This window comes from Drosophila serrata, unplaced genomic scaffold (assembly GCF_035046125.1).
Source record: "Drosophila serrata isolate PLE 108 unplaced genomic scaffold, ASM3504612v1 contig_334, whole genome shotgun sequence".
In the NCBI taxonomy this organism is placed as follows: domain Eukaryota; kingdom Metazoa; phylum Arthropoda; class Insecta; order Diptera; family Drosophilidae; genus Drosophila; species Drosophila serrata.
In genome coordinates this window covers 1,984,933-1,999,660 of record NW_028257232.1, presented here as the reverse complement: position 1 = coordinate 1,999,660, position 14,728 = coordinate 1,984,933, and the positions used below count along the sequence as shown (strand labels likewise).

The 14,728-nt window shown below is 47.4% G+C and overlaps 3 protein-coding genes across 13 annotated transcripts; 1 reads left to right on the top strand and 2 right to left on the bottom strand.

The window, feature by feature from the left end:
- Window positions 1-972: 972 nt before the first annotated feature.
- Window positions 973-4,154, bottom strand: dpa (disc proliferation abnormal). Its single transcript, XM_086837866.1, has 7 exons — window positions 3,984-4,154; window positions 3,594-3,907; window positions 2,610-3,538; window positions 2,176-2,547; window positions 1,751-2,117; window positions 1,239-1,691; window positions 973-1,179 (listed from the first exon to the last, which is right to left on the bottom strand). The coding sequence occupies exons 1-7, from the start codon at window positions 4,045-4,047 to the stop codon at window positions 1,084-1,086; spliced, it is 2,595 nt and encodes an 864-aa protein (XP_086693992.1). The 5' UTR covers window positions 4,048-4,154; the 3' UTR covers window positions 973-1,083.
- didum (dilute class unconventional myosin) lies at window positions 3,993-13,067 on the top strand. 11 transcript variants are annotated; one of them, XM_086837860.1, is made up of 18 exons: window positions 3,994-4,188; window positions 5,260-6,073; window positions 6,135-6,373; window positions 6,434-6,922; window positions 6,989-7,082; window positions 7,138-7,364; window positions 7,529-7,552; window positions 8,196-8,309; window positions 8,377-9,263; window positions 9,322-9,845; window positions 9,903-10,038; window positions 10,178-10,275; window positions 10,368-10,533; window positions 10,594-11,115; window positions 11,176-11,307; window positions 11,362-11,905; window positions 11,965-12,189; window positions 12,258-13,067. In XM_086837860.1, exons 1-18 carry the CDS (start codon window positions 4,120-4,122, stop codon window positions 12,399-12,401), a joined length of 5,448 nt encoding a protein of 1,815 aa, XP_086693986.1. In that variant the 5' UTR covers window positions 3,994-4,119; the 3' UTR covers window positions 12,402-13,067. The 11 variants fall into 11 exon arrangements, 9 of the variants coding, with proteins under 9 accessions (XP_086693986.1, XP_020803307.2, XP_086693989.1 ...); XM_020947648.2 differs by having other exon boundaries at window positions 12,255-13,067; XM_020947645.2 differs by lacking the exon at window positions 3,994-4,188 and adding an exon at window positions 4,401-4,831.
- Window positions 13,027-14,627, bottom strand: mEFTu2 (mitochondrial translation elongation factor Tu 2). Its single transcript, XM_020947650.2, has 2 exons — window positions 14,076-14,627; window positions 13,027-14,022 (listed from the first exon to the last, which is right to left on the bottom strand). Exons 1-2 carry the CDS (start codon window positions 14,466-14,468, stop codon window positions 13,057-13,059), a joined length of 1,359 nt encoding a protein of 452 aa, XP_020803309.1. The 5' UTR covers window positions 14,469-14,627; the 3' UTR covers window positions 13,027-13,056.
- Between the last annotated feature and the right edge of the window lie 101 nt (window positions 14,628-14,728).

Below are 14,728 nucleotides of genomic sequence, written 5' to 3'. Positions count from 1 at the left end.
ATGGTCACACTAGTTTTTTTTTAATGATTTTGAATTAATTTTAAATTATTTAAATCGTGTTACCTTGGCCAAAAAATGCATTAATTTCAATTTCTGTGCTAGTTAAAGGGTAACAAATCTGCATACCTAATTTAAAATATAAAAAAATTAAAATTTCTGTCGAATTTTTTACAATATTAACGATGTAACCCCTTATAAAATTACGAAAAAATTGGCAAAAAAATTTAATTTTTTCCTTCATGATATATGATTTATGGGGTTGGAAACGACTCCTTCATAGGGTTATAAGCTTCTGACTAAAGCTAAAATACCATATTTTAGTCGATATATTATTATATTTTTATATGATAATTTTTTCAACAAATAAAAATTTAATAAACTCATAACTTGGCCAAAATCTCATAAATTTTAATTCGGAAAGCTTTCCCATGTAAGTTTTTATTAGGATAATAAATCTGCATACCTAATTTAAAATATAAAAAAATTACAATTTTTGTCGAATTTTGACAATTTTAATGAAATTTTGAAAAAATTAGCAAACATTTATTTTCTTTCCTAAATGGCTAGAAAAATTCGTCTTATAATGCTGATCAAGAATATATATGATTTATGGGGTCGGAAACGATTCCTTCATAGCGTTATAAGCTTCTGACTAAAGCTAAAATACCATTTTTTAGTCGATATTATTTATATTTTTATAATTTTTTTCAACAAATAAAAATTTAATAAACTCAAACCTTGGCCAAAAAATCATACATTTTAATTCCGAAAGCTTTCCCATGTAAGTGTTTGTTAGGATAATAAATCTGAACACCTAATTTAACATATAAAAAATTAAATTTTTGTCGAATTTTTTTCTTTCCTACATGCCATGAAAGATTTGGATGTTGATGCTGATCAAGAATACACATGGATTATAGGATCGGACACAACGTTACAAGCTTCCGACTAAAATTAAAATACCCTGCAAGGTTATAATAATGAGGCAAACTTTTTTTTTTATTAAAAAACATATCTTGTAATTTGTGCTTAATAATAGGAATGAATGAGTAAATAGTGAAAAATGATATAAACATGATTAGGTTAACAAATACGAATGGTGTTTTTGCCCATGACCACAATGGCGCCTTCATCTTGCACTTCCTTCAACGCATCCTCGAATTGTTCCCGCGTGATCAACTACAATTAAATAAATTATTAATAGAAATAAGGAAAAGTTATATTTTTAAAAGACTCACAATTTGGGATCCCTCCTTTATCTCCTTGAACAACTTTTGATAGGGAACCGTGGGCACTTTGCCCTTCTTCTTCAAGTTCTCCTTGATGGCCACGACTAGATCAGCGCGCTTCTTTCTCGCGGCCGTTGATAAGCCTGTGGTGAGGATGCCCACATCGATCTTGCCGGACAGCGGATCTGTGGCGGACTGCTTCAAGGCCTCGCGATGCAGACGCCAAGCCTCCTCAACGTCCAGCAACTCCACCTCGTTGCTGAGACGAACCTTGGCATGAGCCTCCGACAAGCGTATTAAACTCTCTAGCTGTCGGGGATAGGCAGAGATCTGGCCACGTCCAGCGCCCACCTTACGCATGTCCACATAGGCCTGAATCAACCGCTGCTGGGCCTCATCTGAGAGCGTGGGCGATAGATGCTCGCGGGCATAGGCGATGTAGTCACGCAAGACACTCATGTCCTGGCAAATAAGTCTTACTTATTAATTGCTTATTAGTTATTAGCCTTATCATAACTTACAAACATTGTATCCTCCTCCTCATGACGGGTGACATAGTAAAGCGAGACCAAGTGACTGGCTAAACGCTTGTCGAATACCTCATCCTGCGGATCGAGAACTAAAAAGATCAGATCGAAGCGAGAGAGCAGAGTGTGCGGCAGCTGGACGTTATCAATAATGTTTTTACGCTTGTTCCACTGCGATTCGGCGGGATTAGCGGCTGCCAGGATAGAGGTGCGAGCGTTCAGCTGGCAAATGATGCCGGCTTTGGCAATGCTCAACGTTTGCTGTTCCATCACTTCGTGAAGCACGCTGCGCGTCGAGTCGTTCATCTTGTCGAACTCGTCGATGCAACAGACACCATTGTCGGCCAAAACTAGAGCGCCACTGGATATAATTGAGCCATTAGCTAATAATTTCAATTAATCCACAACAGGAAACTCACGTTTGCAGGACCAATTGTCGAGTCTCCGGATCCTTGGTCACATAGGCAGTCAGACCCACAGCCGAGGAGCCACGACCTGAGGTGTACTGTGATCTCGGTACCAGATTGTACACATACTGCAGCATCTGGGACTTGGAAGTGCCGGGATCTCCGCACAACAGTAGGTGAATCTCGGACCTAAAGTTCTGCCGACCCAGAGTAGCGTGTTTCTTCTTGGTACCGCCAAATAGCTGCAGGAGGATGCCCTTCTTGATGTCATCGTTCTCGTAAATCGATGGAGCTATGGCCCGGGCCAGGCGATCGTAAATGTCGGGCTTCTTGGCCAGCAACTGGAGGAGTTCGATGCGTTCCGGCGGGAAAATGTGATCCTTGCTGGGAAGAGAAGAGGACTTAAGCTTACAGTGACAAAAAATTGGTAATTTCCCCAGGCTTACCCCTCCTCCTCTTCGTAGAGGCGCTTGTTGTCCACCTTGCGGAAGTGCACGACATCAACATGGGTCTTGTAGACGCTCTTCACGCTCGAAGAGATGCCTCCGGTCTTAAGTGGCGTCGCGCGATAGATTCCCGTGACGGTAACACGATCACCCGGCTGTACCTTGTCCACCAGATCGTTGTGGGCATACAAGAGCACGTTGTGGGGCGTTTGGCCGGCTGCCATATCATCTGGCGACTCCTGCAGTTTGATTAGCTGCTTGTCCGTGAATTCCGATCGGTTGTGGATCAAACGGAAGCAATGATTGGTGTTACAATTGGTGCACAGCGTCGGCTGATTAATACGACCGCGATCCACCTCTACAGTGGTGCTGAAGGAGCATATGTTGCAGCTGAAGAAGGCTTCACGCATCTCTGGAATGACGTTCGAGGAACGGATGACCATGCCGCAGATGCTGATCAGTTGATCCATGTCCTCTGGATTCAGGGAGCGCATATTACGTGTCTTGTCCGCATTGAAGGGACGCACCTGGATCTGGTGTTCCAGCAAAGCGGCCGGATAGCGCTCGAAGAACATCTCATTGATGGCCATATCGAATCCGGGAATCACCTCTTGCGGATAGCAGATCAACTGGCGGTACAGGTCCAAATCGAAGGTCTTCAGATGGGCACAATTGAGATTCAGATAGGGCTCCTCTAGGGTATGAATCTCCTCCAGTTTCTGCAGATACAGCGGCTGATTGACATCGATATTCTCGGAGATTTCATCCTGCTCGGCGCTGGGATCGATGAAGCGCAGTATAAAAGACTTGAACTTGGACTTGCACTGACTGACAACCACATTTGTGCCCCATACGACGAGCTGAGGCGCTTGGGAGGATTCAGAGACGGGATCTGTTGTCTCGGAGCCCTTCTCAGGTATGGGCTCCAGCTGTAAGGGAACCAGGAATTTAGATGGCTTCTTATTTCCCCGCGTAGCTACTTACCCCCGAGCCACCGCCAATGGCCACCTGGCGGATGCGCTTGTCTGTCCGAATATCTGGACGAGCGCGCAGCGGAGTACCGCGGATGCCCGAGCGCGGTGTACGGATGGAGCCCATCGAGCTGGGCGTGCCGTAGTTGAGCGGCGAACTCAGATCGATCTCGCTCATGTTGGCACCCAATCCTCGTGCCGGACTTGTGGCCGGCAAGCTGATGTTACCCGGCGACGTGGGCGGCAAACTGATGTTGTCCGACGGCCGGGCTCCGGCCCGGCCAGGACCCATGCGCATGGGGGTCTCCACATCCTGCGACGCAATGCCTGCAAAAAAAACCGAGACAGCAACGTTTGAACAACAACACACCAAGCAAGCCCATGCTCAGCCTTCAAAACATACCTCTAGTAGGCGTGCGAGCTCCCTGCTTGGCTGGTACACTGGGCGAACGGGCGGGACTCGACATTATCGAAGTTGTACTGTATATTTTCTATATTCTGTTCCACACGAAATTAAGAGCTGTTGTGGCTGGGAAACTATGCCTCGCTGGGTCAAAGCGCGGGAAATTCTGACAGATGCCGAGTTCAGTGTTGGAGAAGGCCGGTGGGTACGTATCCAGTGCTGTGCAACACGCCGCAGGGTCTTGCGCGCCAAACGTTCAGGGGCTTATTTCTCACCTTTTCCACACACATTTGGTATTGTTTAGTAGACATAGGTTTTCGGCCCCTTCTTCTTAGCCAAAACACTCCTATCTGGACAAATCAGGTTCTTCTGTGGAACTGGGCCTAAACAACGCAGCATTTTGCAACCCTAACCTTTGGCCAACAACAAAAGCGGCGGGGGAGCCGTCAGGTCTCAGTCAGAATAGAAACGTCAGAGACGAAAGTTTTGTTTGTTTTCTTTTTTTTTTCGGTAAATTTCACGGCCCTGAAATTCCAATGAAGTAGCTTACGTTCAAAACCTTTTAGCATTTTTAACCACTTTCGGCTTGCAAATTTTAGTTAACAAAAATAGAAAAAGGGCAACCATAATGGCCATGTAGAGTACGCTGCAATCGTGGTAAAGTCAACAAAAACAAGAGAGGCGGACAACACTGAAAGGGAAAACAAACAAAGTAACGGGATTTATGAGCCCCCCACCACACTGACAGTTGACGCCGAGGAGTAAGAAAAAGGAGCAGCAAGCTGGAGCGGTCAGGAGACCGAGGCGAAGCGGGAAAAATGTCGAGCGAGGAGATGCTATACGCGCAGGTATTACACGTCCATCGTCGGATATATTGATGCCCCACAAGTGCATCGTGGCAGATTGCGGCGGCGGGTGTCGGTGTCGGTGCCAATATAAAATGCAACAATAACCGTGATTCCGCGTGTGTGAGTTTGTGTTTATGCATGTGTGTGTGTGTGTGTGTGCCATTTGCCGTTCTTCGCCGTTCTCCCCTTCCACTTTCCACGGCCCTGATTTCTGCCCATTGATGACTGCATCGCTGCTGGTTCCCCTCCGAAATATGTTTGGTGGTGATTCAGCGACCTTATCGCAGTGGGGCGGGCTTATCACACTTTCGGTTTGATAACAAGTGAAAGAACGCAAAGCAAAGCAGAACAGAGGAGGTGTCACAAGTCGTCGGGGATTGGGGTTAAATGCTAATTGACCAATTAACGCCTCTGCTATCTACCTTTAGGGCGCCAAAATATGGATAACGCATCCGGAACATGTGTGGGAGAGCGCCACGCTGGAGGAGAGCTACCGCAGGGGCGCCGGCTTCTTGAAGATCTGCACGGAGTCGGGCAGCCTGCAGGAGGTGAAGCTGAAGCCCGATGGCAGTGACCTGCCCCCGCTGCGCAATCCGGCCATTCTGGTGGGACAGAACGACCTGACTACCCTGTCCTACCTGCATGAGCCGGGGGTGTTGCACAATCTGCGTGTCCGCTTCTGCGAGCGCCAGATTATCTACACCTACTGCGGCATCATTCTGGTGGCCATCAATCCCTACGCCGAGATGCCGCTGTACGGCCCGAGCATTATACGGGCGTATCGAGGCCATGCCATGGGGGATCTGGAGCCGCACATCTTTGCCCTGGCCGAGGAGGCTTACACCAAGCTGGAGCGCGAGAACTGTAACCTGAGCATCATCGTTAGCGGCGAGTCCGGAGCAGGCAAGACTGTGTCTGCCAAGTATGCGATGCGTTACTTTGCCGCCGTCGGCGGTTCCGAATCGGAGACGCAGGTCGAGCGCAAGGTGCTGGCATCTTCGCCGATCATGGAGGCCTTCGGCAATGCCAAGACGACGCGAAACGACAATAGCTCCCGCTTTGGCAAATTCACCAAGCTGTTGTTCCGTAACCAGATGGGAGTGATGTACCTGCAGGGCGCCACCATGCACACCTATCTGTTGGAGAAGTCGCGAGTGGTGTATCAGGCACAGGGCGAGCGCAACTATCACATATTCTATCAGCTGTGTTCAGCGCGAGCTAAGTATCCAGAATTGGTGCTCGGTAAGGACTTGGGCTAACCTATTTTTACCAAATAATGAATCTATTTTAAATGCTGTTATAGATCACCAGGACAAGTTCCAGTTCCTGAACATGGGCGGTGCTCCGGACATTGAGAGGGTCTCCGATGCAGATCAGTTCAATGAGACTGTGCAGGCGATGACAGTGCTAGGATTCTCCATTCAGCAGATAGCGGACATTGTTAAAATTCTGGCTGGCATTCTCCACTTGGGCAACATCGAGGTGTCCAAAAAGTTCAACGAGGGCAGCGAGGAGGAGGACACCGACTCCTGCGAGATATTCGTAAGGAATACATACGAATCTTGAAATTTCATTACAGTTCATTTTGTATTCTGTCCTTAGCCCAACGATATCCACCTGCAGATCACCGGCGATCTGCTGCGGGTGAGCGCCGAGGATCTGCGCCGGTGGCTTTTGATGCGTAAGATAGAGTCGGCCAATGAATATGTACTGATTCCGAACAGCATTGAGGCGGCCCAAGCGGCGCGAGACGCCCTGGCCAAGCACATATACGCCAAACTGTTCCAGTATATTGTCGGTGTGCTCAACAAAAGCCTCAATAACGGCAGCAAGCAGTGCAGCTTCATTGGCGTCCTCGATATCTACGGCTTCGAAACGTTCGAGGTGAACTCGTTCGAGCAGTTCTGCATCAACTATGCCAACGAGAAACTGCAGCAGCAGTTCAACCAGCATGTCTTCAAATTGGAGCAGGAGGAGTACCTCAAGGAGGGAATCACCTGGACCATGATTGATTTTTATGACAATCAGCCGTGCATAGATCTCATTGAGTCGCGGCTGGGCGTATTGGATCTACTCGACGAGGAGTGTAGAGTGAGATTTATCTTAGTTGTTTTTGATGGTATCCTGTATTAATGTGTGAAACCTGATCTGATGTAGATGCCTAGAGGCTCGGATGAGAGTTGGGCTGGCAAGCTCATCGAAAAGTGCAGTAAATTTCCACATTTCGAGAAGCCGCGCTTTGGTAGTACCAGTAAGTGTATCCTTATAGCAGTGCGCTGTTCTCTAACTTTTATTCATCTTTTCAGGCTTCTTTATCAAACATTTTTCGGACACCGTTGAGTATGACGTGAACGGGTTCTTGGAGAAGAACCGTGACACTGTCTCCAAGGAACTAACCCTAGTACTAGGCGAGTCCAACATGTCGTTAGTCAAGCAGGTCATGTCCCTGGAGGAGATTGACACGCTGAGCGTGGATACGGCGAAAAGCTCAACCTTGGGCGGTCGTGTTGTCATCAGTGCTGGCCGGAAACAGGTTTGTTATCGATTATCGAGGATTGGAACACGACTGGACATGCTTTTGTACACCCCTGATTGTCCATTTGTAAACATTGTCTTATTGCTATTTGTATTTTCCATACGCTATTTTCCATTCGCTCATCGCCAACGTCTCGCCTCGGAACATGGACAACAATACAGCAAATGAATGAAACACGTCGACGAGTTAGTTACCAAAAAACATATTTATGCAAAACTACAATGACTAACCCAAGACCTTTATGTTTAATTTTAAGTTTGTTATACCCTTGCAGGGTACTATAATTTCAATCAAAAGCTTGAAACGCAATGAAGGAGTCGTTTCCGACCCTATAAATCATATATATTCTTGATCAGCATGAACAGCCGAATCAAACTAGTCCAGTCCAAAAGAAAAAACAAATTTATAAATTTTTTCGAAATTTTAAAAGCGTTACATCGTTAAAACAATGAAAATTTGACAAAAAATTTCAATTTTTTTAATTTTAAAACTAAGTATGCAGATTTGTTACTCCCTTAAAAACTAGCATAGAACAACTATCCGAATTGAAATTAATGCGTTTTTGGCTAAATTATGAGATTGCACATTAGAACCCATAACCATATAACTAAGTCGGCATCTCGAAGTTATCTATCCCTCTGTTTTGGTTATTATTTACTTAATTTATTGACAAAACTATTGCGCTCGACGTCTTATTTTTAAGGCGTAATGTAAAGCACTCTGATGAAGATTATTTATTCTTTGTGATATACATTTAACACTTAACGCTTAAATTTTGTTAAATATACAGTGTGTTTTTCATATTCATACCAAGTTTAAATTTCAAAGGTTGTGCCATCGAAGCAACATCGGAAATCTGTTGGCTCGCAGTTCCAGGAGAGTCTTGCCTCGCTGATATCTACATTACACGCAACAACGCCACACTATGTTCGCTGTATCAAGGTAAGATTCAAGCACACGGAAAATCAACTCTCCCTTGGGTAATCCGCTAAAACTTTAATTTCCGCAGCCAAATGACGAAAAAGTCGCTTTCAAGTGGGAGACATCTAAAATCATTCAGCAGCTGAGGGCATGCGGTGTTCTGGAGACTGTTCGCATCTCGGCAGCCGGTTTCCCTTCGCGCTGGCTCTATCTGGACTTTTATATGCGCTACCAGCTGCTGGCGCATCGCGCCAAGATCGACAAGAACGATATGAAGCAGTCGTGCCGCAATATTGTGATGAAGTGGATTCAGGACGAGGACAAGTACCGCTTTGGCAACACTCAGATCTTCTTCCGCGCCGGCCAGGTGGCTTTCCTCGAACAGGTCCGAGCCAATTTGCGCAAGAAGTACATCACGGTTGTCCAGTCGGTGGTACGTCGCTTCATTTACCGGCGGCGCTTCCTGCGTCTGCGCCAGGTGATCAGTGGAATTCAGAGGTGTGCGCGTGGCTTCCTGGCCCGCCAGCGGGTCCAAGAGATGCGAGAAGCTCGAGCCGGGCTTATATTGTCGAAGTATGCTCGTGGTTGGCTGTGTCGCCGTAGATATTTGCGCTTGCGACACTCAATCCTTGGCATACAGACCCTTGCTCGGGGTATGCTGGCCCGTAAGAAGTTCTATGCGATGCGCGATAACTATCGAGCGCTTCAGATCCAGCGGTTCGTGCGCGGAGCTTTGGCGCGACGCGCCTACCAGAAGCGGCGACGCGACATCATCATCTGCCAGGCGGCGGTTCGTCGGTTCTTGGCCCGCCGCAAATTCAAACGGATGAAGGCTGAGGCTAAGACCATCTCGCACATTAGTGCCAAGTACATGGGACTAGAGAACAAGATCATATCCATGCAGCAGCGCATCGATGAGCTCAACCGCGACAATAGCAACCTAAAGCACAAGACCAGCGAAATCAGTGTATTGAAGTGAGTAAAACCATGCCCAAAAGGAATATCTGGATCTGATACTGACTCTTCTTTGCAGAATGAAGCTGGAGCTAAAGAAGACGCTTGAGCTTGAGATGAAGAATCTGAAGGCGGCTTGCCAAGACAAAGACAAGCTAATTGAGGCTCTCAACAAGCAGCTGGAGGCGGAGCGTGACGAAAAGATGCAGCTACTCGAGGAGAACGGGCATGCGCAGGAAGACTGGCTCAGCCAGAAGCAGTCGTGGTGCTCCGAGAACGAGGATCTGCGGAGGCAAATCGACGAGATGATCGAGCTGGCCAAGAACGCTGAGGTGAGTCAACGTACGCAGGAGGACCGGATGTTGGCCGAGGACAACAAAGAGCTCAACGAGGCCTATCAGCGTGCCATCAAGGACAAGGAGGTAATTGAGAACGAGAACTATACACTAAAGGAGGAGCTGAGTCGCCTCACTGCCGGCAATTTCCGGTTGCATGCTCGCACGGCAAGCAATGCTTCTAGCCAAAACGAGGAAGATGTGGGCTATGCGTCGGCGAAGAATACGCTGGACATTAATAGGCCGCCGGATCTGTTGGGCAAGAATTGTAAGTTAACTATCAGGAGAAGATTCCTTGGACTAGACTCTAAAATTTTTCTTTTAGATCCCACCAGCGATGTGACCACTTTGGTTATGAAACTGCGCGCTGTTCTCGAGGAAGAGAAACAGAAGAGCAAGTACCTCCAGGAGCAATACCTGAAGTTGGCTAACCGCCACAAGCCCAGCGAGGATTCGTATCGGTGAGTACATTTAAAGAGACCTTGCCACAGTTCCTCCTTTTCCGAGATCATGTCCGATGATATCCCAACTAAACCACAAACATATGTACATTTGTCCACATCTATGTTATGGCTCCACACTGACCACCAACCTATTCAGCGTCTACGAGCTTGAGGTAGAGAACGAGAAACTGCGCAACGAGTACGATCAGCTACGAACTAGCATCAAACACGGTGTTGAGATCAACGAGCTCAATGGTAACCGCTACCTCGTGCTTTTAGCGAACCAACCTGGAACTTTTACTGATCCTCATTGGGACACCACCCTTCTCTCTTTCTACCCTTTACAGCCCAACATGCGGCTCTACAAGCCGAGGTACTTAGACGGCGCGATGAGTGCATCCAGCTGAAGGCGGTCCTGCTGGAGCAGAGCCAGGTTATGAAGTCTATCAACCAGGAGAGCAACGATATCCATGTGCTTGGCGAGGGCCTGCAGGCGCAGAAGCTCATTAATCGGTGGGTGCAGTCCCTACGAGGAAGAGGTTTTCTAGGTTTAACGTGTATCGTTTTTCTTAGCCAACTGGAGTCCGAGCTAGAGGCCATCACAGAGGAGCACAATAGCAAGCTCGTGGAGATGACACAAGTCATTGAGAGGCTAAGAAACGAAAAGGACGACCTGCAGAAGGTGATCTTTGAGAGCATCGATCAGTTCGAGGACGCCAATATAGAAACCCTGAAGCATAATGATCGCTATCTGCGACGGGAGCTGCAACAGTGCGTTGCCCAGTGCCTGCTTGTCCAGGAGGAACTGAAGCTGGCCCATGCCAAGCTGAAGGCATATCGCCAGGATGGTGGCGAGCTGGAGCACAAGCTCGAGGTGGAAATGAAGCATCAGCAGCAGCAAAGCGGCGGCAGCGGCGACAGCGTGGGCGCAGTCGTTGTGACCAAGCAAAAGTCACAAAATCCCCTGGGTCTGATGAAGTTCCACAGCAGTGATTTGGACAAGATACTGCAGCGACTGCTGCACGCTCTGACGCCGCGCACAGCAGTGGGCCTGCTGCCTGGCTTCCCAGCTTACCTGATCTTTATGTGCATTCGGTAAGAGTTTTAACTTCGTTTTAAAAGAAAATCCTTTAATGCTTCCCTTCCTTTTGAAAGATACACCGATCTGACCAATGCGGATGACGATGTGCGCGAGTTGCTGAGCAAGTTTGTGATACAGATCAAGAAAATGCATCGAACTCCGCATCCCATAGAGAACCGTGTCATTTGGCTTGTCAACTCCATAACGTAAGTCCTCTCCTAATCCTTTAAAAGTCCTTCTAATGTCAAATTCACCTTTAGACTGCTGAATCTCCTTAAGCAATATGGAGATGTCGAGGAGTATGTGAAGCTGAATACCGAAAAACAGAACCAGCAGCAACTAAAGAACTTCAATCTGTTCGAGTACCGTCGCGTGATCCTGGACTTGATTGTGAATCTGTACCAGGCTCTGATCATGCAGATCCAGGGGCTGCTGGACCCTAAGATAGTGCCGGCAATACTCAGCAACGATGAGATACAGCGGGGTCGCCAGGCGCATGGCATACGCAGTCGTACGGCTTCGATTGGAGCTGCTGCCGCTGCTGCTTCATCGCCGGAACATGCTGGTGCCGGTCCGGCCTGGAAACAACTGATTGGTCAACTGGAACATTTCTATACGCAGTTTCAGCACTTCGGCTTAGACAACTGCTATGCGGAACAGATATTCAATCAACTGCTTTATTTTGTGTGCGCCGTGGCCCTCAACTATCTGATGCTGCGCGGCGATATCTGCATGTGGGAAACAGGCATGATCATACGCTATAATATAGGCTGCATCGAGGATTGGGTGCGCAGTAAGAAAATGGTAAGTTAACCGTGGTAAAGGACACAGTTCTTGTTTAGTTCTCACGTAAACTCTTTCAGTCCAACGAAGTCCTGGCACCTCTGGCGCCGCTCAATCAAGTCTCGCAGCTTCTGCAGTCCCGTAAGAGCGAGCAGGATGTCCAGACTATTTGTGATCTGTGCACATCGCTGAGCACCGCCCAGGTGCTCAAAGTGATGAAGTCCTACAAGCTGGATGACTACGAGAGTGAAATAACCAATGTTTTCCTCATGAAACTTACCACGGAACTAAATGCCCGGCAAATGGTTAATATTTTTCATATAATATTGCATACAATATATATATTTGTAACTATCTTCCACATTTTTAGCAGCGAAAGAGCCATGGCGACGAATTTACCATTGACCAGAAGTTCATACAGCCGTTCAAGGTGGTCTTCCGGTACAGTGACATCAAGCTGGAGGACATTGAACTTCCGTCGCATCTGAATCTGGACGAGTATCTCACCAAGATCTAGGATATTCGTTCCTTTTTATGATAAGAGCATAACGATTGTAGAAAATTAATAATGTATAATGTAATACTTGTACTTGATGTCTGTTTAAGATCGATAACTAAATCGATGTGAGGCTTAGTGTAGGTAGAGTTCCTGCTTAATTTACGTGTCTATTCCGCCTAGAGTCCCTCCATGTTCCTTGTTGCCAACCATGTTCAGTTTATTTGTTGTACGATTTAATTGTAGCAAAAAATTAGTGAAAGTAGGGAGAGGTTATGAACCACAGCCTTTTGAAATGTGAAATGCAATAAGCAGCAGTGCCGCGCGGGAGTGAAACTCCCCCGAACCCGATGAAAACGAAGCATTCCTTGCCTTGTGACCTTGTACCTTAGAACATATATAAATGTACTTAACCAGGCCGTTTTGTTGCCTCAATTAATGCCTTTAACTACAGATAATAAGACTCATATTTAAAGAGAACACCGAAAAAGCCAATCACTATTATTTATGTTTTTTCATTCGCTGTTTAGTTTAGGCAACCTTTTTGTTATTTGTAGAAAAAAAAATGATTAGAAAATTCCATAATTATTGTTAGCTAAAGCTAAACACACATATACACGATATATTAACGGAAAAACACTCCGAATTTGTACAAATATATTTATGTATTTGCGAGTTAACAATCCACAAGGGCTTTGGACAACTTATTTTTGGGCAAATCCAAGGAGGAGAATCGTTTGCTTATTAACCCCGTGGCCACAGTGGATCCATTTTCTCGGATGGTGAAGGCCTGTCCCGGCGTCATAACCATTTTCCTTAACAGCGTGACGCGAACCTTGGAGTGCTCGCCCGGCATCAGCATAGCTTCACTGGGAACTATATCTATGCGCGCAGGAACATTCCACGTCTGACTAAAGAGCTGCTGAATATACTTGGAGAGCATTGGCTTGGTCCGACCACCTTCGGCCCGGGACAACAGATACATAGAGCCCTCGAAGTGATTTGATATATCCTCGCTGCCCGTCGCACATAGCAGCATCCCACGCTCCACCGCCGAGATCTTGATGCCACGCAGTAAGGCACCCACGTTTTCGCCGGCTAGAGCTTGTGGGACACTTTTTCGGAATATCTGAATGTCGCTGATGCTAGTTTTTAGATTCTGATTAAAGCCTAAAAGGTCCGCATCGGCATTTCGGAGGATCGTGCCACGTTTAATGGTGCCCACCACCACAGTGCCGCGGCCAGGCACCGTAAACGCATTGTCGATGGGCAGGATAAAAGGAGAGGCGGTGTCACGCTGTGGCGTCGGTATATACTGGTCGCAGTGTTCTAGCAACTTCTCAATGGACGGCACACCAAACTCAGATTGATCCTCGCGAAGGGCCAGCAAGGCAGAGCCACAAATCACCGGGCTGTTGACCCCATCGAAGCCAAAGTCGCTTAGCATTTCACGCATCTCGATCTCCACCAGCTCCAGCACCTCCTGATCCACCAAATCGGCCTTGTTTATGAAGACCACGATGCGCTTGACGCCCACCTGCTTAGCCAGCACCAAGTGTTCGCGGGTCTGCGGCATCTGGCCATCGGTGGCGGCCACCACCAGAATGGCGCCATCCATTTGCGATGCTCCCGAGATCATGTTCTATGAGAAAGAGCTTTAAGGGTGAACCAAGAGTTGCGATGCGGTCTAGCTACCTTTATATAATCCGCGTGACCCGGACAGTCGGTGTGGGCGTAGGTGCGCTCCCTGGTGGCGTAGCCAATGTGACACGCATTGATGGTGATGCCGCGCGCCTTCTCCTCGGGCGCCCGATCGATCTGGTCGTAGGACAGGTACTCTGCCAGGCCCTTCTGTGCCTGGACTTTGGTAATGGCCGCGGTCAGCGTTGTCTTTCCATGGTCCACATGCCCGATGGTGCCCACATTGCAGTGCGGCCGCTCACGTAAGTCGGCGGATGTGCTCTTTTCGGCACTCGTCGTAGCCAGCTGCCGCCTGATGCCTGCACAGGCCAGTGCCTGCCTGATCCGGGGCAGGATGGCGGCATCGCACTGACGCCACAACCTTGGGAGCATCATCCCGCCGCTCATCGTAGTCCAGAGAGGATGTAACCAACTCAGGTGCACGCCTTGGAAAACCGCAAACTAGCAACAGCTGTTCCAGCCAGTGTTGCACAGTAAATTTTCCAGTTCAAATTTTGATAAGGAAGAAGGTGTTTTGTTTTTAACTAATTGAATGAAAATTACTACAAAGTGTCGAATTTGACATATTATTTAATTTTCTTTTTTAAAGAAAATGAGACAAGAAATCCCGCTCTATTAGTTTCAAATGCGGTAATGTTCAAAATGGA